The sequence below is a fragment of the Typopeltis vanoorti genome, chromosome 16 (assembly GCF_054136105.1).
Source record: "Typopeltis vanoorti isolate ZY-2024b chromosome 16, IOZ_Tvanoo_1.0, whole genome shotgun sequence".
Lineage (NCBI taxonomy): Eukaryota > Metazoa > Arthropoda > Arachnida > Uropygi > Thelyphonidae > Typopeltis > Typopeltis vanoorti.
The window spans coordinates 43,476,174-43,502,954 of NC_143564.1; the positions used below are offsets into that span (position 1 = coordinate 43,476,174).

General features: G+C 35.6%; 1 protein-coding gene across 3 annotated transcripts in view; it reads left to right on the forward strand.

Moving 5' to 3' along the window:
* LOC150097976 (protein phosphatase methylesterase 1) overlaps positions 1-26,781 on the forward strand; it is a 371,474-nt gene that overhangs the window by 268,419 nt on the left and 76,274 nt on the right. For all 3 annotated transcript variants that reach the window (XR_016549609.1, XM_090406577.1, XM_090406576.1), the window contains exons 14-15: positions 10,804-10,868; positions 26,585-26,652. Coding sequence is in view for 2 of the 3 variants with exons in the window: in XM_090406577.1 (XP_090262703.1) it covers positions 10,804-10,868; positions 26,585-26,652 (133 nt within the window). In the remaining variant the exon portion in view is untranslated. The remainder of the gene's footprint in view (positions 1-10,803; positions 10,869-26,584; positions 26,653-26,781) is intronic.

Consider the following 26,781-nt stretch of genomic DNA (forward strand, 5'->3'; position numbering starts at 1 on the left):
ATTGAGATAAGCATTGTTCACTGTCACTCGTAGTTAGTCTGTAGGCAGTTATAAAAGAAACATGTTTGCCGGAGTAATGTCTAACGTTAAACTTGAGCATCGCATTAATTTCAAATTCCTTGTGAAATTGAAGAAATTGCCGACTGAGTGTTTGAAACTGTTGCAGGAGGTGTACAGTGATAATGTAATGTCATGTGCGCAAATGTTTGAATGGTACAAACACTTTGCTGAAGGTTGAGAAAATGTTGAAGATGACAAACGACTGGATGACCCTGTCACAGCAGCAACTAAACAAAACTTTACGAAAATTAATGAAATTGTCTGCAACAATTGCCGATTAAGCATTCGGATGATAGCAGACATGGTGCACATTGATAAGGGGACCGTACGACAAATTTTGCATGAGCAATTGAACATGAACAAAGTCTGTGCCAAAATGATTCCCAAAAACTTGTGTTAGGAGCAGAAAGACTTCTGGAAACAAATTTGCACTGACCTCATGGAACGGCTGACAGCAGAGTCAGACTTGCAGGAGAAGATCATCACATGCGATGAGACGTGGATTTTCCAATATGATCCAGAAACAAAGAGACAATCGATGCACTGGAAAACTCCCACGTCACCGAGAATGAAAAAAGCAAGAATGAGCAAGTCAGAACTCAGGGCAATGCTATCGTTTTTTTTTTTTTTTATATATCAGTGATGTGGTAATAGTTGTATGGGGTACCAGAGGGTCAGACAGTTAACCTACATCAGCTTGGCTAGAACCTCAAGGTTCCATGCTGAGAGAACAAGTGAGGAAGAAGAAGAAGAAGAGACCCGATATGTAAAAGAATGCTTGGATTCTCCATCAGGACAATGTTCCAGCCCACAGTACACTGTTTGTAAAGTAGTATCTGACTGATAAGAAGATCCCAGTGTTGAACCATCCACCTTACTCATCAGACTGAGCTCTATGCGATTTTTACCTTTTTCCAAAGTTGAAATCCTCATTGAAGGGCACCCATTTTCAGTCAGTGGATGAGGGTAAAGGAGAAAACGACAACGCTACTGAAGCAGATAACACCTGATTACTTGCAGCACTGCTTCCAACAATGGAAAATTCATATGTATCATGTATAGATAGAGGAGGGGAGTTTGTTGAAGGGGATAACAATTAAGTTGTACAATTGTAATAATAAACCACATTTTTGCAACCAGCCTCGTTATTTAATAGCCACACCTCGTACCTGACATACTAGAAGATTTTATAGCTAACTATGCTTTGGGACACATATACATCCCATAAATTAAAAATGTAGCCGTTGAAGATCAAAAAACAGTATATGTATGCGTGAAATGCAGGCAGAGGGAAGCACTTGATGACATCAGTGTTGCTATCTCTTCCACTAAGTGGCAGAATGTAGATAGGAGAGGGTGATGATGTGTTTTAAGGTCAGTATTGACCATAAAGAGTGTGACAGAGGGAAATGATTTGATGGATGGCCTTGATTCTGTGAGTGAATGTCAGGTGAAAGCAGGAGTTGTATAGAAAGAAACATCTATTGAGAAAGGAAATGGAAAGCATGAAGAATGAATGGAAAGATTATGAGACTTGTGAGTTAATAGGTACAAAGAGTCAGTACGAGAGCAAGGCAGAGAAGAAAGGAGAGAGAGAGGAAAAAAAAGAAATGAGAGTAGCTAAGAGATTGGAATAAAAGGGGTAGAGAGAGAGAGAGAGGGGAGGAAGGAAAATAGGAATGTGTGGAAGCATAGGGTTAGGAATGTCCCTGAGAGAAGAATGAATGGAGCTATGAGGAGTGTGATGCATGCGGATTTGATAATTCATGGATGTTTATCTGGAGGAACAGTTGAGAGATAGCATGTTGCAACAACGACAGTGAAATGGGATGAAAATGTGCATGAGATGATAATGATGGTTGGTGTGAATGAATTGGATAACAAGAGATTTGTTATCCAAAGTGTGAGATGGAAGTTAGCAAGTGTGCTGCCTAGTCATGATAATACAGAGTTGGGGAGAAGAGCACTGATTATGAGAAGGTAGTTGACAGTATATAGGAAGAGCAGTCTGGAATGCTTAGAACGCATTTGATGATAGAAAGGAACTGTATGCAAGAGATGGATTGCATTTGAATGTAGAAAAATGCATTTGGAAAGGCTGTCTTTGGGCAGATTAATTAGTATTGCCAGGTAGAAGATAAGGATTGGCCTCATGTGGGAACAATGACTTGGAAGATGAGTGTATATTATTTTGCAGACCAAAGTAAAGGTTGAAGAGAGTAATGATGGTTATAGAACTACACAGTCTGCTGGTTTTTCTATATGCAAATGCTAGGACTGTTAAGAATAAAGGGAATAAATTTGTGGTGTTGATTGGCTCAGTCTGTCCAAAGATTATTGGCATCAATGAAACATGCGTGACAGAGAAGAAAATCCTGATGGTTAGCATAGTTTAGCAGAATATGGAAGATAAATGAGATGGTGCTGTGTTACTTATGATAAGTGATGAGTTGTGCTTTTCATGGTAGAGAATAAGGAAGGAAATGGTACTGATGAATTTGAGAGTATATGGTGTGAGGTATTTAGTAGGATGTTATTATAGGTGGAAATATAGAGCTCATTGAGCAGAAAAAGCTTAATCAAATTAGTCTGGCAGATGCAAAATGTCTTATTCAGTATTTAGTGGATAGAACACAAGGATTCGGCATTTTGGATTTGGTCATATCATCAGAAGCTCTGATGGTCACTGAGATGTCATACTTGATCCTAGCTTGTGAGAGTGACAATGTAGCACTGACTTGAAGGATGAATAGAGATGCAGATGTGAGAAAGAAATTTATGTGGCATTATAAGCCAGGTAATTATAATAGACTTGGAACCAACTTGAGACAGAACAATGGATGGAAGAATTTTAAGAGAGAGAAGTAACCAGTGCATTTAAGCTAGTTAAGATTTTTAAGATTTTGTTGATGGCAAGGGCAAATTGCATACGTCAAATGAAGAAGATAGTGATTTAAAGTAAAATGGATGACTTAGGAAATCAAACCGGAATTGCAGATGAAAAAGGTAATGGAAGACACATAGAGAGGTTGAGAACATAAGGCTCAAACTAGAAGGGTGACTAGTGTAGTAAGGAGACTAGCTTCGCAATCCAATCGCTAGGGAGTCCGGAGGCCCCCCCCCCTTTAGTGTATATATATATATATATATATATATATATATATATATATATATATATATATATATATATATATATATATATAAAAAACTAACACTCTGATATACAAGAGGCTTCAAGGTCTATAGCAAATAAATGTTGTGGGGGGGGGGGGGGGGAAGACTGAGATCAAGAGCAATGTAATTTGTTGATATTCCTCTTAACGAGCCAGAGATTGTAGTCTTGAAAGAATACTTTGTGTAGATTGTAGATGGCTGTTCCAGAATTGAGGCAGATAGAATGAAAGATAACTGATAGCATTTACTATGGTGAGTCAACAGTTCATCTGTAAAAGGATCCTGGGCAGCTGTTGCTTGTGCTGTACATTTAGCAGAAATGTGAGTCAAACTATGTGCTAGTTCTGCTGAAATCTAATCATATTTGTAGAAGAGGTACAATATGGAAACTGAATCTCTGAGACAGTAGCTGAAGAAATTCTCTAAGGGAGGAGATGTTGAACAACCAAGGTGCTCTCTTCAGAACAGCATCAAGAATTTTTAGAGAGGTTTTAGCTATAGCACTCCAAATATTGAGACCATTATTCCAGGTTTGGGTGGATTTGAGATATGATATGCACAGAGCAAGTAACTGGACAGATAAAAGGAAGGAAGCTGAGGATACTGTAGAGTCAGTTCAAGAGGAGAGATCTTGACTTGAAGAGAGAAGAACTACAGTCTTTTTTTTTTCTGAGAAAAAGAACGAAAGTGTTTTGGAAACATTGAGTTCATATTAAATATGAACACCTTTTCAAAGAAAGTTGCAAAGCCCTTTTACATTGGCCGAATTTGAATCGAAATGACTGTCTCTCTCTCCCAAAGGTTTGGGAGAGTCTTATCTTATGCAACCATCAATGAAATAGTTTTAAGAATTATTTAATAATATTTTATTAATATTAATTTTCTGGCACGCGGCAACAATTTTAATTGGTAATCCATCGACTGTTCTATACTTTGTATTCCATTCCTTTAACTGTTTGTTCTACACTGATGAAGTATTGTTACTTTTAGTATGAAATATTTGTACCTTTAATTCATTGCAGCCTAGCAGTGTTTGTAGAGGACCAGATGGCAAGACTCCCATTTGCATAGGTTTCAAGTTTTCTACTTTTAGTCCTTTCAAATACGGGTTTAGCCATTATTAATGGGCTTCAGTGTAGGCTATGAATGAATCTGGAGTTCTTGCCTCAAGCCACTTGTGATATGCTGTTTTCTTTTTTTGGACCACAATGGCACATTTTTTTTTTTTTTTTTTTTGGAAAACCATGATTTTGGATATAGGAAGAGAAATTTTGAAAAGAGTAGAGAATGAATGCCTACACCAACATGCATAACTTCTGTAACAAGATCACAAGTATCTGGATCTAGAGAATGGAAGCAGTAGTCTGAATATAGAAAGCAGGAATAAAAATCTTGGAGATCTTCCCATTTGATATTGATATAGTGCCATACATGAAGTTTTGAATAGTTGAGAGGAGAGTATTCTGCTAGAGATGAGATTGTTACCTGAGCTGTCAAGAGAAGCAGCCATCTCAAGAGTATACCTAGAAGGAGAAATAGTTAAAAAATAATCCAGTGTGTTGAATGAGTTGAGAAGATTGTCAGGAATTCCGGGAGATGACCAGTTTGCTTTAGTCATTTCTTACAGCATATACCACCATTTCTTTTCTGGCTTGCTTGGAATTGAAGAAAGGGAGACAGAGTTGTTAACATTAAAACCCAAAGGAAGATGACCTCACTGGAATTTCGATTGCAGGAAATAAGTCTTGAAGGATAAAATTCAGAATGATTTTAAGAATTGTGGAACAGTGGAGACCACAGATGAATGATACATAATGAGGTAAAAAAATCTTAAGCCATAAAAGGTTAAAAAAATGAGGAGATTCAAGATTTAGGAATCTTTTGACAAGGAATATCAGACTGTACAAAAGCACAAGAACCAACCCTTTGAGCAAAAAAAAAAATCATACAGACAATTAGAGTTTGCATAGTTAAGATTTGATTGTTTAAGATTGGGGCTTTTGTAAAAACAGAAGATAAGGTTTGGATGTAAACAGGTGATGGTGCTCGTCAATTAGGTTGGTGTTTATACCATGATGATAAAATGAATGTGGAAGAAATTTTTTGTAAGATTCTTTTGAGTTTTTTAAAATTTTTTGGGGTTTGTTTTTTTATTATAATTATAGTGACTCTCTATTTATTTAGATTTGCTGTCTTATTAATACAGTGAACTCTTTATTATCTGAACCTCACTTAACCTAGTACAACATAATTACGAATTTCAGAGTCTCCTCTACCCAGTTCCATGTTTCATCATCAGAGATGCAATTTCCTTGATATCAATTGTGATTCACATTTTATGTAGGTATGTAGGCTGTTTAAGAGCAAATTAATATTCGCAATCCTTCGTTTTTTTTTTTAAAAATCCATCTTTGTAGTATGAAAACAGAAAGATTACCAAAACATGCCTTAAAGTACAAGCCATTAGGGAAAAGAAAACCAGGACGTCCTCTTAAACGATTCAACGATGACTTCTAAGGCCGGAACAGGCCATGCTAGGCCTAAATCCTTGATACGCGTGATGATGATGATCTTTGTAGTCTTCTTCTTCACGCATTAGATGTAATATTTGTTGCGACCAAAGACACAATGACCGATATGAAATTTTATGTTTTGATGTTAAACCCAACATTATTATGTTTTTAGTGGTAGAGTTTTGGCTTGAAAATAAAATTTGCCACTGTTATATTTTCAAAGATGTTAGTTTGCATATAAATCATGCATCCCATGTCACGGCACTAGATACTGAGTTCATTGAAAACAAATTGATGTCATTTTATGAAAACCATTTCAAGTATGGTTCTTTTCTTTGAGACTTTCAAGATGCTCATTACTTTCCATATTCGAATCACTCCTATCCAGTATTCAGAATTTTGGGAAAATGATAATAAACTGTCCCTAATATTTGTTTTATATGTTTTTTTTATTCTACCACGTGTGTGTCATCTTGAACTTTCACAGATGTTATTATAATATACATAATCTCATTGTAATGAATGTTTAAGTATGTTCATTTGTTCATGTGAATTCTAATTGTGTGTGTGTGTGTGTGTGTGTTTGTTGGTCAGAGCTGCATGTGCAGTTTTGACCAGGACATGGGATCATGCCACATTTAGCATGATCTTACAGTGAAATTACAGCTGTCACTATTGCTTTTTAATGTGATACTTATTTTTTATACTGCTTAATACTCACTTGTGGCTACTTCATATTTCAAAAATTAATAAGACATTCTTGTTTCCTTTTCTTTGTTATCTGTTTGCAAATGTATGCATAATTTTTTTTGGAATATAGTATTAATTAGTCCTATCCTAAGCAAAACTCCAGAATTGTGAACCATTATTATCAATTTTGTCCTCCGATTTTCTGTTTCATCTATACTTGCTAATGAATGACTTGAAAAATTCATCTGCTGATACTTTCACTGAGGCCTTATTAGGCAAATATAATTACATTTTCCAGTTTACCAGTTTGAAAATTTTCCACAGCACTGTTTGAAACTGCCTTCCATTTGTATCAAATATAGTCATCTTTCCTAAGATCCCTATTGCCTAATAAATTCTTATATTTTATTTACAGCATTTAAAAGGATTTGCCTTAGTCTTGGTATCATCAATTATGTTGATGTTCTTTTTCTATTTATGCTTTGGTACATTGATGATACCTATCTTTAATTCTGTTTCTTTCAAATATGTCAGATGGGGCCTTGGCATTATCCCAGCTGACATATCTGATTATGTTATATACCATAATGTTTACAGTTTCAGCTGATAAAATTCAGTTTGATCAATTATGTTCCAGACCTGCCAGCCTACCATCAACATCCAAGCAAATATCCAACAATGGGACATATCTTGAGAAAATGGGGATTTCAACATTGGGATAGAATTCTCAGTGAATTTTTTGCATTTCCATCTAAACTGTGGGGGTGCTTAAGGGTCAAAGCTATATAACTGAGAGAAGACCTCCACATGGCCTTTAAAGGAATGCGAAGAACCGACCAGGGCTTCTGACCTAATGTCCAATCCTCACCTTCTCGTGGTGCACCCTGTTGGGTATCTACCCGGATACTGAACGAACGAGGATGGGCTGGCAATTTGGGATTTAGCCGACCAAATTGTATTCTTACTGGTTAAACCAAAATAAAAAATGATGGTACAACATGATGACAAAATTTCATGCCGGCTGGGGCGTCACCCGGTTAAACAAGGCCCCCGTTGTTTTCGCCAGGGAACCAGGGCAAACAGCGAAAAGTCAGCTACTGGAACAAATCTGAAAACACACCCCAACTCAACATCACCAGAGTTAAAGATCGGTACTATGAACATAAGAAGCCTGAATGGCAAAGAAATGGAGCTAGCTGAAGAATTAGATAAGTACCAGATCGACATAATAGGGGTGACTGAAACAAAAAATGACAAAAACTGGTGAGATCTTTCTGAAAAATAAATACAAAATGTTATATTCAGGAAATGACAATCAAGGAAAAGGAGTGGCCATAGTATTCAACACAAAATACGAGACTAATCTTCTTGAATGGCAGGCAGTGTCAAGTAGAGTGATTTGGGCAAATATCAGAATGGGAAACTGGACAATGAGACTTATTTGTGCCTATGGTCCCACAGAAGGTTCTACTAAGATAGAAGTGGAGGAATTTTTTGAAGCTCTAGGGAAAGCTACTGACACAATGAAAAAGGAAAAGTTGGTCCTTGTTGGGGATCTAAATAGCAGAGTAGGAAGTGATTGTCAGGCATACAGAAATGTTTTGGGAAACTTTGGAGAAAAGAGCAAAGCTAATAATAATGGCAAATACTTGCTGGATTTCTGCTCAGGACATGGACTGGTTATTAATAACACCATGTTCCAACATAAAAAGGTGCACAAATTCACATGGAGAGAAAAGCAAGGAATAAGAAAAGTCTCATTGACTATGTTATTGTTGACAGTGATGTTTTCTCCCTTGTGCAGGACACCAGAGTGTACAGAGGATTTGAAATTGGAAGTGATCATTATTTAGTCTTGAGCAGGATAAAATTGAATTTCATATTGAAAAGAATAACATGTAAGAAAGTTTTAAACCGAATGAAAGTTGAGCATCTCTCAGATGTGAACTGTAGACTAAAATACACGAAGATTATTGATGAAAAAATGAAAGAGTTTGAGAACAGGAACGAAACCTTGAAGAAAACCCTGATTGATTCACCTAGAGAGGCATGTGGTGAAGTTGTCTGCAAGGATAGAAAAATTAGAACTCCCTGGTGGACACAGGAAGTTAAAGAGGCAGTGAAGGAAAAGAAGAAAGCATATCAAAAGTTCCTGGCAAATAAGTCAGCTTGTGCTCTTAGAGAATACAGAGACAAATGTAAGAAAGCTAAACAAAAGTCATGGGAGGACTTTGGCAAGAACATAGAAAATAAATATCAAGAAGGTGGCAAAATATTCTGGAGGTTGTTGAAGAAGCTTAGGAATAGAGAAAAGAGTACTGTAAAAGGAGTTAGAGATGATAAATGTGACATGAAAACAGGAGAAAAAGCTATCCTTGAAGTATGGAGTAATTACTTTGAAAATTTGCTAAATGAAACAAGCAGTGATGACAGCACAGTGATAAAAAACACTAACCAGGCATGCAGTCAGGAATACATATCCATACTTGAAGAAAAAGCCTTCAAAGGCTTGAAATGTGGAAAGGCAGCAGGAGTAGATGATATTTGACCAGAAATGCTGAAGTATGGTGGTATAAAAGTCTTACATTGGCTGCACTGCATAGTTCAGAATGCCTGGACAGAGGGACGAATTCCAGACGATTGGAGTAGAGCTCTCATAGTACCCATATATAAAAAGGGAAATAAAACTGAATGTGAGAATTATAGAGGTATTTCCCTACTGAGTGTTCCTGGCAAGATCTATGCAAGTATACTTGAGAAACGGTTGAGAAGAATTGTGGAAGAAAAGCTTGGTGAAGAACAAGCCGGATTCAGGTCAAATAGAGGCTGTCAGGATCAGATCTTCACTTTATGACAAATAGTGGAGATATCATGGGAATATAACAAAGATCTGTATTTAAGTTTTGTCGATCTGGAAAAGGCATATGACAAGGTGCCAAGAGAGAAGCTATTCAATACACTACAGTTATATAGTGTCAATGGGGCATTATATCAAGCAATACTTAGTCTTTATTTGAGTTGCAAGTCAGTAGTTAGAATTGAAGGAAGTACAGGAAGATGGTTTAATGTTAAATCTGGTGTGAGACAAGATGTACATTATCCCCTCTGTTATTCATTATATATATAGATCACATTATGAAGGAAAGTGGTATTAAACATGATATCAGAATTGGAGATGTTAATGTCAGCTCTTTGCTTTATGCGGATGATGTTATACTTCTAAATAAATCCGCTACAAGTTTCCAAGATTCCCTGACTAAATTGAATAACTGTTGTAATAGATATGGTATGAAGGTCAGCAATAAAAAGACAAAGACAATGAAAATAGGCAGAATCATTGAAAATGTCAACTGTGTTGTGAATGGAGAACCTGTGGAACAAGTAAAACATTTCAGCTACTTAGGCACGATTTTTAGTGAAGATGGTAAATTAAATATGGAAATAGACAACAGAATCAACAAAGCTGGTATGGTAGGAAGCCAATTGTATAAATTCATATGGAATAGGAGAGAAATTAGTCGGAACACTTAATTAGCTGTATACAAGACAGTTTACAAACCAGTTTTAACTTATGGATCTGAGAGCTGGGTCAGAAGTAAAACACTTGACCAAAGACTAGAGACCACAGATATGAGAGTCCTGAGAAAGATTAGAGGCGTGAACAGATGGCATCAATGGCAGTATCATATTAAAAAACGAGAATATTAGGAAAGAACTTGACATTGTCAGCATCCAGGAATGCGTTAGCAGAGCTAATCTCAGGTGTTATGGTCACTTAAACATAATGGGCGATTAAAGTTTAGCAAAACAAGTGTTTTGCTAATTTGGGAGAAAAACGACCCAGAGGAAAACCAAGATATAGGTTGATTGATACAGTACAAAGTGCCTTAGACGATAGAAATATAAGATCTGGTAATGTTGGAGTCTTGACATGTAACAGACTGATTTGGAGGAAAATTGTAGATAGGAAGTTAGTAATGATGTAAATTTTTCATGTAGTACTATCATATCCTGTACACCCCTTGAGGGTACATGGCAGGAATTTGATGATGATGATGATTTTTTTTTTTTTTTTTTTTTTTTTTTTGGCAGTTTGTTATAATGTTTTTTCCATAGGGAATGCTGACTGTATGGAAAATATTTTGAATGCAGTTCATATTGATAATGTTGTGAGTTATGATGAGTCTTGGAATTTCACAGAGTTCTAATAACAAGGAATACCCTGTTTCATTTTTATTTAAACTTATTCATTTTCATGCATTAAAAGATGCAGCTTGTGATTAACTTATAAATTGTATGAGTGAATAAATATTATTGACACCAGATATTTAATGTGATTACTTTTATTATTTTTTGTTAACGTTAGGAAAATTTCAGATGCAAGTATTACCCCAATGTGGTCATGCTGTACATGAAGATGTTCCAGACAAGGTATAATCTGCAATATAAAATATATATAGATGCATATGTATACAGTAGGCTCTCAATATAACAGACTATCCAAAGTTACAGTCAAGGTTTCTTAGATCAGTGTTATGATAAAAGAAGTTTATATTAACAAACCTTTCACCCAGTACCAGACTATTTCTTTGGTTCCTACAAGTTTGTTATAATGAGCATTGGCCAAAATATATCTAAATTTAAGAGAGCGAAAAGGGGTTATTTAACATATAGTTGTTTTGATAACAATATCCTGGTCTACATTGAAGACTGGAAGAGATAATTATTCAGTTATTCATGATTTGGAAATTAATAAACTATGATAAGAATGAAAGAAAAGGCTTTGTATAAATAAAGACAATAATAATAACAATAATCAATGGTTACACAATGTGGGATTTTTTTATTATTCTGCCATGATTAGTTCTTGGTAGCTGAGAGCAAACTTTTATAAATCACTGTATTTGTTCACTGGATAGCAAACAAGTCTCATGTTAGATAAGTTAATTCATTAGGGATGTTGGATGCTTAATAAGCAGAACATTTTATGTTATACAGTTTATACATATTATATTACTAAACAATAAAACATGATAAATTTTTAATAATAAATAACAAAAAAATTATTAGAAATAATGCACGTTAAGTAGTCAGCAGGAAAATTAATTGTGAACAAATATTTTAACACCTAATAATAATATACTGCTTTAATCATGAAACCATAACACTTTATAAAGGAAAATATAAATCTTATTGATCAAGATTTATTGATTACTATAACATGGTATTAGTTTACATAATTTTTTAATAATGAATGCTAATCAACATGTAACTATGAAGGAAAGAATAAATCTTATTGAGTGCAGAATTGCACCTGCAGTCATTAATTGCAGTAATATTGCATAAATTGCTTATAACTAGTATTTTAAATACTGGTTATAAGTTATACATACAAATAATAACTTTACAACTCAAATCATCTGTTGAAAATAAGCTTTGTGAAGAGCAAAATGGTTTCTGAAAAGGATAATCATGTATTGACTCAGCTTTTACATTAAAAATCCTAATGGAAAAAGCATTGTGAATTCAGCATAGAAGCACAGCATTTGTAGATTACCAGAAAGCTTTGATCTCAAGGTACAAGCTGTAGATCACCCAAGAAGTTAAACATTCCAAATCAGCTACTCTCAGAATAACTAACTTACATGTACATGAAAACAATCAAATAGCTGTGGGAATCATTGAAAAGGTTGCTTAACGAAATCAGTAAACAGAGGAGTCCATGAAGGATGTCCAGTGAGCCACCCTTTCATCTATATAGATGAAATAATAAAAACCTTGTTAAATGTGTCATTGTTGATAGTGATATATCTTCATGCTGGTTCAGGATATAAGAATGTACAGATCATTTCAAATTGGAAGTGATCCTCACTTAGTGCTGAGCTGGATAAAAATAAATATCACATCGAAAAGAACAGTATGTGAGAAAGTTTTAAAAATTAAAGTTGATCACCTTTTACAAGTAAATGGTAGACTCATCTACACAAACGTTATTGAAACAAAAATGAAACAGCTTGAAAACAAGAACCAAACCCTTTGAGTCTCAGTGGCAAACTTTGAAGAAAACATTGATATATAATACTGATGTAAGAACACCATGGTGGACCAAGTTGTTAAAGAAACAGTCCTCAACAAGGAGAAAGCATACCAAACGTTCTTAGCAAATAAGTTGCAAATGCTCTAAAACAGTGAAAAAAGTAAGTGAGCTAAGTCATTGGAAGACTTTGGTAAGAATATAGAAGATAAATATCAGGAAGATGCCAAAACCTTATGAATGCTATTGCAAAAGCTTAGAAATGGAGGAAAGAGTACTGTAAGAGGAATCAAAGATTATAATGGTAACATGAAAACTGAAGATAAGGATATCCTAGATGTTTGGAGAAATTACTTTGAAAGGACTGTTAAAAACAAAACAAGCAATGACAGAATAGTAGTAGAAAATTTTCAGGCTTAATAGATACTTTAGATAGAAAAAACCCTTGGACAAATGTCTTATAGTCTTATATCTATAAAGATGTGATTAATTTGGTTGACAGGGGATTTCCAGGTAATTTTATGAATGACCTCGTATGGGTTTAGGATTAAACTACCAACAACCATGTTTCTTGAAGAAGCAAAACTGATCAGTATGTCCTTATTATCATTGGACTCATTATATAAACTACATTTCCTAATAATTGACCTTTCCTCTCTTGGCATTCAAATCACCTATAATAATTTTAATATCCTTTTTTGGGCGTTCCCAATAGATCTTAAATCAACATAAAAGAGATCTTTTTCAGCATCATTCTTTTCTTCAGTTGGAGCATGCATGTGCACAGATAAAACTATTTAAATAACTATTCTTTGATTCATAATCTACATATTTTAGATGATTTTGCTTTGAAGTTCATGATAAGATGCTTTATTCTTTTGTTTACAGTGAAGGTTGTTCTAAACATGTGATCTTCTTGGCAGCTATAGAATATAATGATTCTTCTTTTCTATGGCCCTTTCTCCCATCTATCTAATTTCTTTTATAGCAGTAATATGTTAGTTGTATTTATCCAACTGCTCCAGTAGCATTCTTAGGTATCCAGACTGGTAAAGAGAAAGTACCTTTCATGATCCAAATCTCAAATCCTTAAAATATTTGCCATTTTGTCATTGTTTAGTCTGTACTGCAGATGTTGTTTACTCAAATTTTGTGGCAAGGTAATTTTTTCAAGGTGGGATCATCAGCCCTGTGACTAATCCCCAGAAATCCTGGAGAACCAATGTTTCCTGTTAGGGTTGTCTCTTAGCTGACTAGTCCCATTTTGAAAGCATCAGGAACTTGCCTTTTTTGCCCTTGCATAACATAATTTTAAATCTTTTGCCCAGGAGTCACAACAAGAACATGCATGCATCAGACTTTGTAGGAATAAATGGCATTTCCCAAGTTTTAATAATAAACATCTGTCAGCAAGATGTGTACCCTCAAGACCACATACTACTCCTTTGACTCCAACTCACATGAATTAGAATACTTTATTGCCTTAGATGTTCCTCAAATAATCACCCTTGCAGCCAATCATATGCAGCAAATTTGTGTTTGCCATCCTACTGGAGCATTGTTTTCCACACTGAGGAACAGTGTGTGTGGTCACTCTGTTCCTCTGTGATGTGCCAAACCAGTTCTTGCCAGGAGGTCCTGGTGTATACTTTTCTGGAAACTTCAACTCTCTAAAGATCAGTCACTCTAGACACACACACCATCAATTTAGGGACATCAGTAATGCAAGGCAGCATTGTGTTTGAAAGAAGAATATCAGTATTAATGTGCATAGATGTCTTTTGTTTGTGAATTGATTTTCAGTGAGATAAATGCTGTTTCACCATCATCAAATTCCTGACACATCGGGTATACAGGATATTATAAGTACTTCATGAAAAAGTTACATCATTACTAACTTCCTATCAACAATTTTCTTCCAAATTAATGTATCTGTTAGTCTCCAATATTGTTAGATCTTATATTTTGGTCATCTAAGGCAAGTTTCCCAAACTTCTTGCTGAAGAGAGCCCTAAAGCAAGCAAAATTTTTTTGCGAAGCCCTCACAACTCAATCTTTAAAATAAACATGAAAGAAAGTTAGAAATCTATAAACACTCACCATTTTACAATTTAGTGCTCAGTAAATTTAAAAAATTTAAGTTCATTTTAATGACTTCAGTGCAGTTGGTGTTTTGAACTGCAGAGTTTTTCAAAGTCTGGTATGATGGACGTAACTTATAGCATCATATCGTCGATTCATTAATTAAAAAAATAAATAAGTGACAAGATCTGAGGCTCTGTGGAACCCGCTTTGGGAAACCCAGATCTATGGCACTTCTTACTGTGTCATTCTGCCTAGATCTTGGTCTTCGTGTGGGTCTTTTCCTGCCATCATGGCAAAGAACATTTGTTTTGCTAACCTTCCCTCCTCCGTAATGCCATCTTTCTCAGAATTCCCATATCTGTAGTCTCCAGTCTTATTTCTGTCTTATTTTATTTCTATCTCAGTTCTCAGAACCATAAGTTAATATTGGTTTGAATGTCTTGCATACTGCTAGTTTAGTATTTTGACTAATTTCTCTCTTATACCGTATAAGTTTATTCAAGGACTTCATACTGTATGAATTCTTTGCTAATTCTATTGTTTATTTCCATATTTAATTTGCTATTGTCACTAAAAATTGTGCCTATATAGCTGAAATGTTTTACTTGTTCTGTAGGTGAAGTTTTCTGTGTTTCTGCCCATTTTCATTGTCTTTTTACTGCTAATTTTTATACCAAACTTATTACAGCAATTATTCAGTCTAGTCAAGGAATCCTGCAGATCTCTACTGGATTTATTTAGAAGTATAACATCATCTGCATAAAGCAAAGAGCTGAGATTAACATCTCCAATTTTGATATCAGGTTTGATACCACTTTTGTTCGTAATATTATCCATATAGATGATGAATAACAGTGGAGATAATGTGCACCCCTTTTCTCATGACTGATTTAACATCAAACCATTCAACTGTACCTCCTTCAATTCTGATTGCTGACTTACAACTCAAATATAGACTATCCATTTTAGAAATTATGGACTTTACAACCGTGCTATAAATAACTATTTTAATTTCCCAATGTTTCGATCTTCATATTAAGATCATCATCTGGAGCATATACAAATATACAAGGACAAACTGAGTTACATTACACACAGTAAGCTAAAGAAACAATGATTTGATCACCAGTTATTCTATTGGCATGACCTCTAGTGAAAAAAAAAAAAAAAAAAAATACAGATTAATTAATTATTTAGAAACTACATCAAAACTAAATTCTAGTTAAAATAACATGAGAAAAACATTCTTTCTTATAGATAGTCTTCTTTCAGTAACAATGATGTCCTATTTTTAACATTACAATTGTTATTTTAGATTTAGGATTCTGGATTACCTACAGTCCTGTTTAAAGTTAACTCATAGAGAGAAAGGTTTATCACCTTTCCGAATTATCACCTAGCCAAGAAATTAGCGGCAACACTCAAGGAGTTGGTAGGTCATTCCCCTTCCTATATCAGAAACACACAACACTTCATAAGCATAATCAAAGACATTACATTAGAAAAAGATGATTTATTAGTCAGTTTTGACGTCTCTGCACTCTTTACGAATGTCCCAATCAATGACACAATACTTCTTTTACAGAACAAATTCCCTCCAGATATCACTGCACTCTTTGCGCATGTATTACGTTCTGATTATTTTATTTGGCAAAACACTTTCTACCTACAAAAAGAAGGCACAGCCATGGGCTCACCATTACCCCCTCCCCCCATTTCTAACTTTTATATGGAACATTTTGAGCAACATGCTCTAGATTCCTCTCCTTTAAAACCCAAAGTCTGGCTTAGATACATCGACAATGTTTTCGCGATCTGCACCCCCATGGCCGCTAGACACTTTCCTTAGCCACCTAAACAAACAACACAAACGCATACAGTTCACAGTTGAGATTGAAAAACAGAACACACTTCCGTTTCTAGATACACTTGTCACACGTCTTCCTTCTGGCAGTCTTTCCTTCACCATGTACTGGAAACCGACACACACACTGGCCAATATATACACATAAACTCCTACCACCACCCAACACAAAAACTAGGTGTCATTAATACTCTAAAAAACAGGGCTTTAAAGATCTGCTCCAATGAACAAGCACTGAAAGATGAATTTAAGGTTATCAGCAATACTCTACACCTCAATAAAAAACAGAGATAAACCAGACTACAATAAAACTATAACCATTCCCTACATTAAAGGGACATCAGATAAAATAAACAGAATACTACAAAAATACAACCTCAAAGCCATTTTTAAACTTCCTGCAAAATTAAAAAGCTTACTCAACTCATCCAAAGACCCACTCCCTGCGCTGGCCCACCCTTGAGTATACCGTATTTATTGCACTTGTAATATACATATATAGGGAAAACAGGACACACAATTCCTATCAGACAAAAGGAACATAAACAACACATTAAATATAATAACTATGGTGAAGCTGGCCTTTCTGATCATGCCCTGAACACTTTACATAGAATTGACTGGAAAAGCACCAGTTGTTTACATCATACCAAAACATGGTATGAATGCAAATTTAAGGAAGCCTGTGAGATTCTTATTAACCACCCCAATCTGAACAATAATGATGGTCTAAAAATCCCATATGGAAGGCACATATTCTACTCACAGAACCTTTCTCTCTAAGAGTCAACTTTAAACAGGACTGTATATAATCCAGAATCCTAAATCTAAAATAGCAATTGTAATGTTAAAAATAGACATCATTGTTACTGAAAGAAGACTATCTATAAGAAAGAATGTTTTTCTCATGTTATCTTAAATAGAATTTAGCTTTGTTATAGTTTCTAAATAATTAATTAATCTGTATTTTTTTTTTTTTTTTCACTAGAGGTCAGTAGAATAACTCGTGATCAAATCATTGTTTCTTTAGCTTACTGTGTGTAATGTAACTCAACTTATCCTTGTATATTTGTATATACTCCAGATGATCTTAATATGAAGATTGAAACTTCAGGAAATTAAAATAGTTATTATAACACTGTTGTAAAGTCCATAAGTTCTAAAATGAATGCTGATCACCGTGCAACACTAAAAGAAAAAATATAGACTAAGTATTGCTTGATATAAAGTCCCATTTACACCATATATGCCTTTTCCAGTTCTATAAAACATAAATGGATATCCTTGTTATATTACCATGTTTTCTGAACTACTATTGTCAAGGACTTAAAATGAAAAGTCTTGACAACCTCTATTTGGCCTAAACCCAGTTTGTTCTTCTCGAAGCTTCGCTTCCATAATTTTATCTGTGAGAAAGCCGTAATACTTTCTCAGGTATATACCTGTATAAATCTGACCAGAAAACTCAGTAGAAAAATTTTTCTGTAATTCTAACATTCAGTTTCATTTCCCTTTTTTTGTAGTTAGGTACTTTATATAAGACCTCTACTCCAATCATCCAGGTTTTGACTGACCGTCTGACTAGACACACACACACCTGACTGTCTGACAAGACCTGAATTATGCAATGTAGCCACTGTAAAACTATATCTCCATATTTGAGCATTTCTGGTCACATACCATCTACTTCAGCTGCCTTTCCACATTTCAGGTTTTTAATGGCTTTTTCTGCTTCAGGTATTGATATGTATTCCTGATTACATTTCTGTTTGTATACCTTTACTTGTACCTTCATGAAATAAATTCACGACTGAGCAACTTGTATATAGGTGCTTCACATCACTTGCCTTAGTATTCCATAATGTAAAGCACATATATTTATGAACATGTATAATGTGTAAGTAAACTTGCACATTATACTTGGTTAAAGTTTGCTTACACTTGGATAAAGGGTTAAACTTCTTCTTCTGCAGCTTTTCCCACTCAAGTAGGGTCGCTGTTTGTGGTGAGTCTCCTCCGCAACTTCCTGCCTTGGGCTGTAGCCACATCTAAGTTCTTCATCCTCAAGTCCTCCTCCACCATCTCCCTCTATCTCTTCTTTGGCCATCCACGCTTCCTCTTTCCCTGCACATCCATTTATGGATGTGCAGGGAAAGAGGAACAAGAGGAAAACCATCTCAACCTTGCCTCCTGTATCTTTGCTCCTAAGTTCGTAACTTTCACCATTCCCCTTACATAATCATTTCTCAGATGATCCTTTCTAGTCACACCACACATCCACCTAAGCATTCTCATCTCCGCTACCTCCATCCTGCTGATGTTATTTTTCCACAGGGCCACAGTTTCCAAAGCATACGTCATAGCTGGTCTCACTATTGTCTTGTAAATTTTGTCTTTTAGATTGATCGGCATGCTCTTATCACATAGCACTCCAGCCATCTCTCTCTCCAGTTCCTGCATCCCACTTCCTTCTCAGCCTCACCATTCTCTTTCATTGTTGAACCTAAGTATCTGAAGTCACTGACCATCCTGATGACATTTCCTTCCAGCTCCAGATCTGTCTCCTGGCTGCCATCCACTTTGCAGCACATGTACTTGGTCTTACTTCTGCTCAGTCTCATACCTCTCTCTTCCAATACTTTCCTCCAACTTTCCAGTTTGGCTGCCACTTCTTCTTTTGATTCTGCACACAGCACGATGTCATCTGCATACAACATAGTCCAAGGTGTGTCTCCTCCGTCACCACCTCCATCACAATATTAAACAGGAACAGACTTAATGCAGACCCTTCATGCAAGCCAACTGCCACTGGAAAACTTTCTGTCACTCCCAGGCAGGTTCGAACACTTGTCTTCACATTTTTGTACATCTCCAGCACTAACCTGACATATTTCTCCGGTACCTTCTTCTCCCTCAGACACCTCCAGACTTCTTGCCTTGGCACTCTATCATACGCTTTCTCCAGATCAATAAATACCAGATGTAGCTCCCGTTGCTTCTCTCGAAACTTTTCCATCATCTGTCGTACCCCAATGATAGCATCTGTGGCTGATCTACCAGGCATTAAGCCAAATTGCTCCTTTGCAATTTGGCTTCATATCTTCCATCAAACACTCTTTCTAGGATTTTCATTGTGTGGGACATCAACTTTATTCCTCTGTAATTTTTACAGTCTTGTGCATTCCCTTTACCCTTGTAGATGGGGACAAGAATACTCTCCCTCCATTCCTCGGGTATATTTTCCTGTTGGCAAACTTTCATGAACAGGTCCCACAGCAGGTCAATTCCCTCTTCCCCCAGTGCCTTCCATGCCTCCACTGGAATCCTGTCGGGGCCCACCGATTTTCCATTCCTCATCCTCTTCATGGCCTCCATCACCTCCACTCTACTGATGTTCTGCACCATCCCCTCAGAAGGCTGCCCATCTTCTCTGTGAGTCCTTGCATTTTCCTCATTCAAAATTCCCTCAAAGTATATTCCCCATCTGTTTCTTATGTCCACATCCCTCCATAATACTCCATAATTCAGTATCTTTGATCTGCCTCACATGTAAGATGTCCTTTGCTGCTTTATTTCTACATTTCGCTAGTTGGTAAATTTTTCTCTGTCATTCCTTTGTTTCTAATTGATCATACAGATCTTGATATGCCATGGCCTTCACCTGTGCCACAACTCTCTTGGCTTCTTGCTTTCTCTCTCTGTACACATCTCTGTCCTCTACCACTCTTGACTCATCCCACTTCTGCTTTGTCTTCCTCTTAGATGTGACTGCTTCTTGTACATTATTATTCCACCACCAACCCTCCTTCTGCTCTCTAATCTTTTCAGATGTCTCACCAAGCACCTCAATTGCACAGCTCAGGATTACTTTTGAATTATGTTTCCACCAATCATGTACACTTTCCAGTTTATCCGAAATCCTCCCTAAAACGATTCCTCGCACTCTCTTCTTTTTGGAGATCTTAGTAGTTTACGAATAGATTCTATTGGTTTAAATGTTACTCTTATTTTGTGTTGTTTGAGGAAGTTAGCAAGCTTGTTGGAGATGCCACTTACAAACGGAATTGCAATCGTTTTTATATATTTTAACACCTCTCGAAACTCTTACAACAACACATCCACAACTCAGAAAGCTACATTAAAAATTCCAGAAATTTTGTGGAAAAGCTAAAAAAACATCAACATATCGGATAATGATCTTCTAGCCAGCTTAGATGTCACATCTCGCTTTACAAACGTTCTGTAGTGGAGGTCATTGACATCTCAAGTACCTTGTTCCCACAAGATATAACCTCATTGTTTGCTCACTGCCTAAACTCCAACTACTTTTCTTGGAAAAATAAGATCTATCAACAATTAACAGGATTGGCGATGGGGAGCCCACTCTCACCTTCATGTGCTGACCTCTTTATGGAAGACTTAGAAAACAAGCTCCTATCCCAAATTATTCCAAAACCTAAAATTTGGTTCAGATATATGGACGATATCTTCATCGTATGGAACAACAACAAAGATGACATATATGATTATCTCAAAAAGATCAACTCCTTCCATTGTTCTATTAAATTCACTCTGGAACTAGAAAGAGAAAACCAATTACCATTTTTAGACATCTTAATCAAAAAACAAATTGATGGCAGTATAAATCTATTGGTGTACAGAAAACCGACTAATACAGGTCGCTACCTACATTTCAGCTCCTCTCACCACATCTCACATAAACTCAGCATTGTACACATGTCAAAGAAAAGAGCGATTCGCATCACAACGGACTACGAGACCCTTCAAGATAAGTTAAAATTTATTTCCAACAATCTGTATTTGAACGGCTATCCAAGAAGACTACTCAATAAAGTCCTTTTCTCTGAACCACCACAAAGAAGAACAAGAATATATTCAATATATAAAAAAGATTGCAATTCCGTTTGTAAGTGGCATCTCCAGCAAGCTCGCCAGCCTCCTCAAACAACACAAAATAAGAGTAACATTTAAACCAATAGAATCTATTCATAAACTACTAATTTCTCCAAAAGACAACCATCCTTTCTATAAATATGCTGGAGTTTATAATATTCCATGCGTTTTTGGCTCTAGTTACATCAGACATACTTCGAGAAGCCTCGAAATCAGGCAAAAGGAACACATTGGCTATGTCAAAAACAACAGACATGATATTTCTGGCCTATCATATCATTTCTCTACAACTAACCATGTCATCGAGTGGGACAAAAGCTGTTCTCTTTACATAGAGGAAGATTACCATTCAAGAATTTTCAAAGAAGCAGCCACAGTCGCCTTTTCTACTGTCAACCTTAACAGAAATCAAGGCCTAATACTCCCAGAGATATGGAAAACCCTAATCAGAACTTTAAAAATGGAAGAAATGAACTTTAATACAAACTACAGAAAGTTCCTTAGCAACAGCTAGCTAACCTTGTACATGCGATACGTGTTTCACTCACGTTTGATACTATTCTATTTGTAATTATTCTAGTCAGTTTTTTACAGTTAATTTTTGTCAGTTTTGCAGTTACGCATAATTGTGAGATTGTTTAAACTTATAAGTGCCCTGAAGATGCCAACAGTTAAAGTGTGGCGAAACTAGTTGGTTCAGTTTAATAAAAATCGATCAACACTTGATCTGGAAACCAAATATTATTATTATAATTACTCCATACTTCAAAGATATCTTTTTCTCCCATTTTCATGTCACCTTTATCATCTCTAGTTCCTTTTACAGCATACTTTCCTCCATTTCTGAGCTTCTTCAACAACCTCCAGAATATCTTTGCCTTCTTGATATTTATTTTCTATGTTCTTACCAAAGTCCTCCCATGACTTTTGCTTAGCTAGTTTTACACAGTGTTTAGCTTTCTTACATTTGTCTCTGTATTCTCTAAGAGCACAAGCTGACTTATTTGCCAGAAATTTTTGATATGCGTTCTTCTTTTCCATCACTGCATCTTTAACTTCCTTTGTCCACCTTGGAGTTCTGATTTTTCTATCCTTACAGACAACCTCACCACATGCCTCTCTGGCTGAATCAGTGTTTTCTTCAGAGTTTGCCACTGTATCTGTAAGGATAGAAAAATCAAAACTCCAAGGTGGACACAGGAAGTTAAAGATGCAGTGAAGGAAAAGAAGAAAGCATATCAAAAATTCCTGGCAAGTAAGTAAGTAAGGTAAGTGAGGATACAGTGGCAAGAGTTTGATACTGTATCCTTACAGACAACATCACCACATGCCTCTCTGGCTGAATCAGTGTTTTCTCCAGGGTTTGGTTACTGTTCTCAAACTCTTTCATTTTTTCTTCAATATGTTTGTGTATTTTAGTCTACAGTTCACATCTGTGAGCTTCCCAACTTTTATTTGCTTTAAAACTTCCTTAGCTGTTCTTCTTTTCAATATGAAATCCAATTTTATCCTGCTCAGGACTAAATGGTGATCACTTCCAATTTCAAATCCTCTGTACACTCTGGTGTCCGGCACCAGGGAGAAAACATCATTATCAACAATAACATAGTCAATGAGACTTTCTTATTCCTTGCCTCTTCTCTCCTTGTGAATTTGTGCACATTTTTATGTTGTAACATTGTGTTAGTAATAACCAATTCATGTCCTGAGCAGAAAGCCAACAGGTATTTGTCATTACTATTAGCTTTGCTCTTTTCTCCAAATTTTCCCAATATATTTTTGTATGTTGGACAATCATTTCCTACTCTGCTATTTAGATCCCCAACAAGGACCACCTTTTCCTTTTTCATCGTGTCAGTTGCTTTCTCTAAAGCCTCAAACAATTCTTCCACTTCTACCTTAGTAGAACTTTCTGTGGGACCATTGGCTCAAATAAGTTTCATTGTACAGTTCCCTATTCTCATATTTGCCCACATTACTCTACTTGAGACTGCCTGCCATTCAAGATTTGCCTCCTATTTAGTGTTGAATACTATGGCTACTCCTTCTTTTCCTTGATTTTCATTGCCTGAATATAACTTTTTGTACTTATTGTTCAGAAATGTCTCACCAGTTTTTGTCTTGTTTGTTTCAGTCACCCCCATTATGTCGATCTGGTACTTATCTAATTCCTCAGCTAGCTCAATTTCTTTGCCATTCACACTTCTTATGTTGATAGTACCGATCTTTAACTCTGGTGATGTTGAGTTGGGGTGTGTTTTCAGATTTGTTCCAGTAGCTGACTTTTCGCCCTGGTTCCCTGACGAAAACAACGGGGGCCTTGTTTAACCGGGCGATGCCCCAGCCGGCATGAAACTTTGTCATGTTGTACCATCATTCTGTATTTGGGTTTAAGCCAATAAGAATTCAATTTGATCGGCTAAATCCCAAAATGCCAGCCCATCCTCATTCATTCAGTATTCAGATAGATACCTAACAGGGTGCACCCCGTGAAGGTGCGGATTGGACATTAGGTCAGGACTCCTGGTCGTTTCTCCGCATTCCTTTAAAAGCTATGTGGAGGTCTCCTCTCAGTTATATAGCTTTGACACTTAAGCCCCCCCCTTGCTATTGTCCATTAACTATTTATTAACTGTTGTGCTTCCTAGTTTTTCATCCTCAGTAGCAAACAACTAAATACTTCTAGTTGTTTGCTGCTGAGAGTTGTAGATAGTTCTACAACTAAAATCACTCCCTGTATAATGAGCATAAAAATTTAATAGCAGCTGCCTAAGTACAGATGCCTGTGGTTCACAACTGGTTGCTTGTATTTTCTTGATGTGAAACAGGAGGAAAGGCAGGTAATAAACGTGATGATGACTATATTCTCGATATGTGGAGTAATTGCTTTGATACATTGTTAGTATTTTAGATATCGTAATTTTCTTACAGGCATCATATTCTCATGATACTCTGCAAAATGTCAAATATTGCAGTCTAGACTTTCATGGTAAATTATGATGCATGTTTGGTTATATTCATATGATGTTCAGTAATTTTATTTTTAGTCTTAGATTTAATGCTGAATGACAAAAGATTCCTCCCCCCACTATAGTTGGACCTTTTTTTTTCTTTTTTTTGCCATAATGAATGCAAATGACACTAATAATTCTTTTCTGACTTGATAAGACTGTGTTTGAATTCAAATTTAATAAAGTAAGGAGGAGGAGGATCTCAAAATCTGTTAAGTTTTAAAACAATTTTTATAAAGATTTAAAAAATCCTAATTAAGGCCTTTGACCTGTGAAACTTGAGTAATTTTTCTAGTAATTATAGAAATCATGATTCTTAGTCTGGTTCATTTCCAGGAGAGACAGTATGCTATTTTTTTTTTATTTTTAGGTATATGGTAGCTGCATGCATGTGTAAATAGTATGTAAATTATACTCTTGTATTAAGCATTTGCCAAACTTTGAGCAAATAAAAGTTTTGCATAGTAACTTCATGACCAGGCTACTTTATATTAGGCTGTTAGGTTCACATCAGTTTGCCTGAACGCCTATAATGCACAGTATGCACCTCATTTCTGACCTGTATTATTGCCATGCATGATGGAAAGGATCACTACTAGACTCGTTTGGTCTTTATTGAGGCCTCATAAGTAAAAGCTAGATCCATGAAGATCTTTTCACATGAAGTAACCAGTTGTGAATTTGAATTTGTTGAAGAGAAAGCAATGTCAAAACTCACTATCGTGTCTGAATATGTCAGTTTGTCTTGTATTCTTGTGAGAAATCTTTTATAGAAATATAAAAAATATAGGCCACCTGTGGAATCCACAGTTGGTCTGAGTGGACATTTTATCTAATTTTGGTGCACCATATATATTCCTGGCCTTGCATTGTAGGTTCTGAGTTTTTTAATAGTTACTTGATTCTATGGACATTGTTTTATCCAATGGCTTGTTGCGTTTATTAAGTCGACTTATGTCAGATCCTCATGCTATCTGAGAGTATGTATTCTGATCCAGCAGGAGTAATTTCATTATGTGTTCATAGGATTTGTCAGCATTTATGATAATGTGTTATTGTGTTTTAAAAACTTCAAGTATTTCAACTCAAATGTTGGAATATTCGGTTTCAGTGGTTGGACATTGTAAATGACTTTGGCAATCTCAAAATGAAGTCTGTTAGCTTGATCTCTAGAAAGATGATTAATATTCTTTTCAATGTTGTGCATAAAGTCCAGATAGAATTTGTTTGGGTGAAATGGCAAACTTATTGTACCCTATTAGGACATTTAGTTGATCTTCTGTTAGTGGGCACACATGGTAATTAGCAACCATTTGTCAGTTGGTAATTTGGATGTGTTTTTCTGCAATCATTCCAGTAAGGCTGAATATTTCCATTCAAGATTTACTGTACTTTTTTCCAGTCTTTAGCACCTATATTTTTTGAGATATTAATAACATTTAGCAAGTCAGGATATAGTGCACTTGACAGATCCATTACTAGTTACCAACTTTGATGTTTTTATAATATTGCTGATTCCTTTTCTGAAATTCACAATTGATTAAACAATAGAGAATGGCTGGCTTTAAGATGAAATTTATGAGCACCTGGTGATTTAATAATTTCTTTTATCTTAGTGAAGGCTGGTAGTAGTTTATTGATCTACATTTCTTTAAAAATGAGATTCTAGCCCATATTTTATTTCTATTTCAATTATAGCTTTCTTTGCTCATGCTGATGATGATGTCTTACGATATAAGATGAAATATTTGTACAATAAATAATTTTCTATTGTAGTACACATGTCATTTTATAATTATCTAAACTCCACAGGTCTCAGAATATAGGAAAGTCTTATTCCTTCATGGAGAGTCAATAGCACAGAAGAGCAGACTACTAGGAAACCATCCTGTGGGACTCCACAGACTTTTCAGTCCTAAGAATTCTGTTCTAAAGAAAATTTACTATAGTAAATTATTCACTATAGTAAACTATTCCTGTATCCTAAATAAGTTTGCTACAGGAAGAATTGTTTGTATTGATATATAGAGGATTATAATTTTGTATTTACAGCAGTTACAATGCTATTAGTTATAATGCTCAAACTTTTGTTCTAATGGAAGGATCCTTATATGAAAATAATACTGTATTTAGCTTACCGGTGTCTAACTTTTTGCATAATTAGAAATTATTAGTTTATAAATGAAGATTTTTTTTTTTTTTTATCACTGTGAATGTATTACTTTTAAAACTTTTCCAGGTTGCTGAGGCTGTTGCCACATTTATAGTACGCCACAAATTTGCAGAACCAGCTTCAGATTTTCAAAGGTTTGCCATTTAATTCCATTATTGATTTATATGCTAATTATGAAACATTCTAATTAAATACAAAGAAATTGATTACACTTTTCCTCTATTGATCAGACAAGTGTATTAACAAAATGCAAGTGCAGTTTA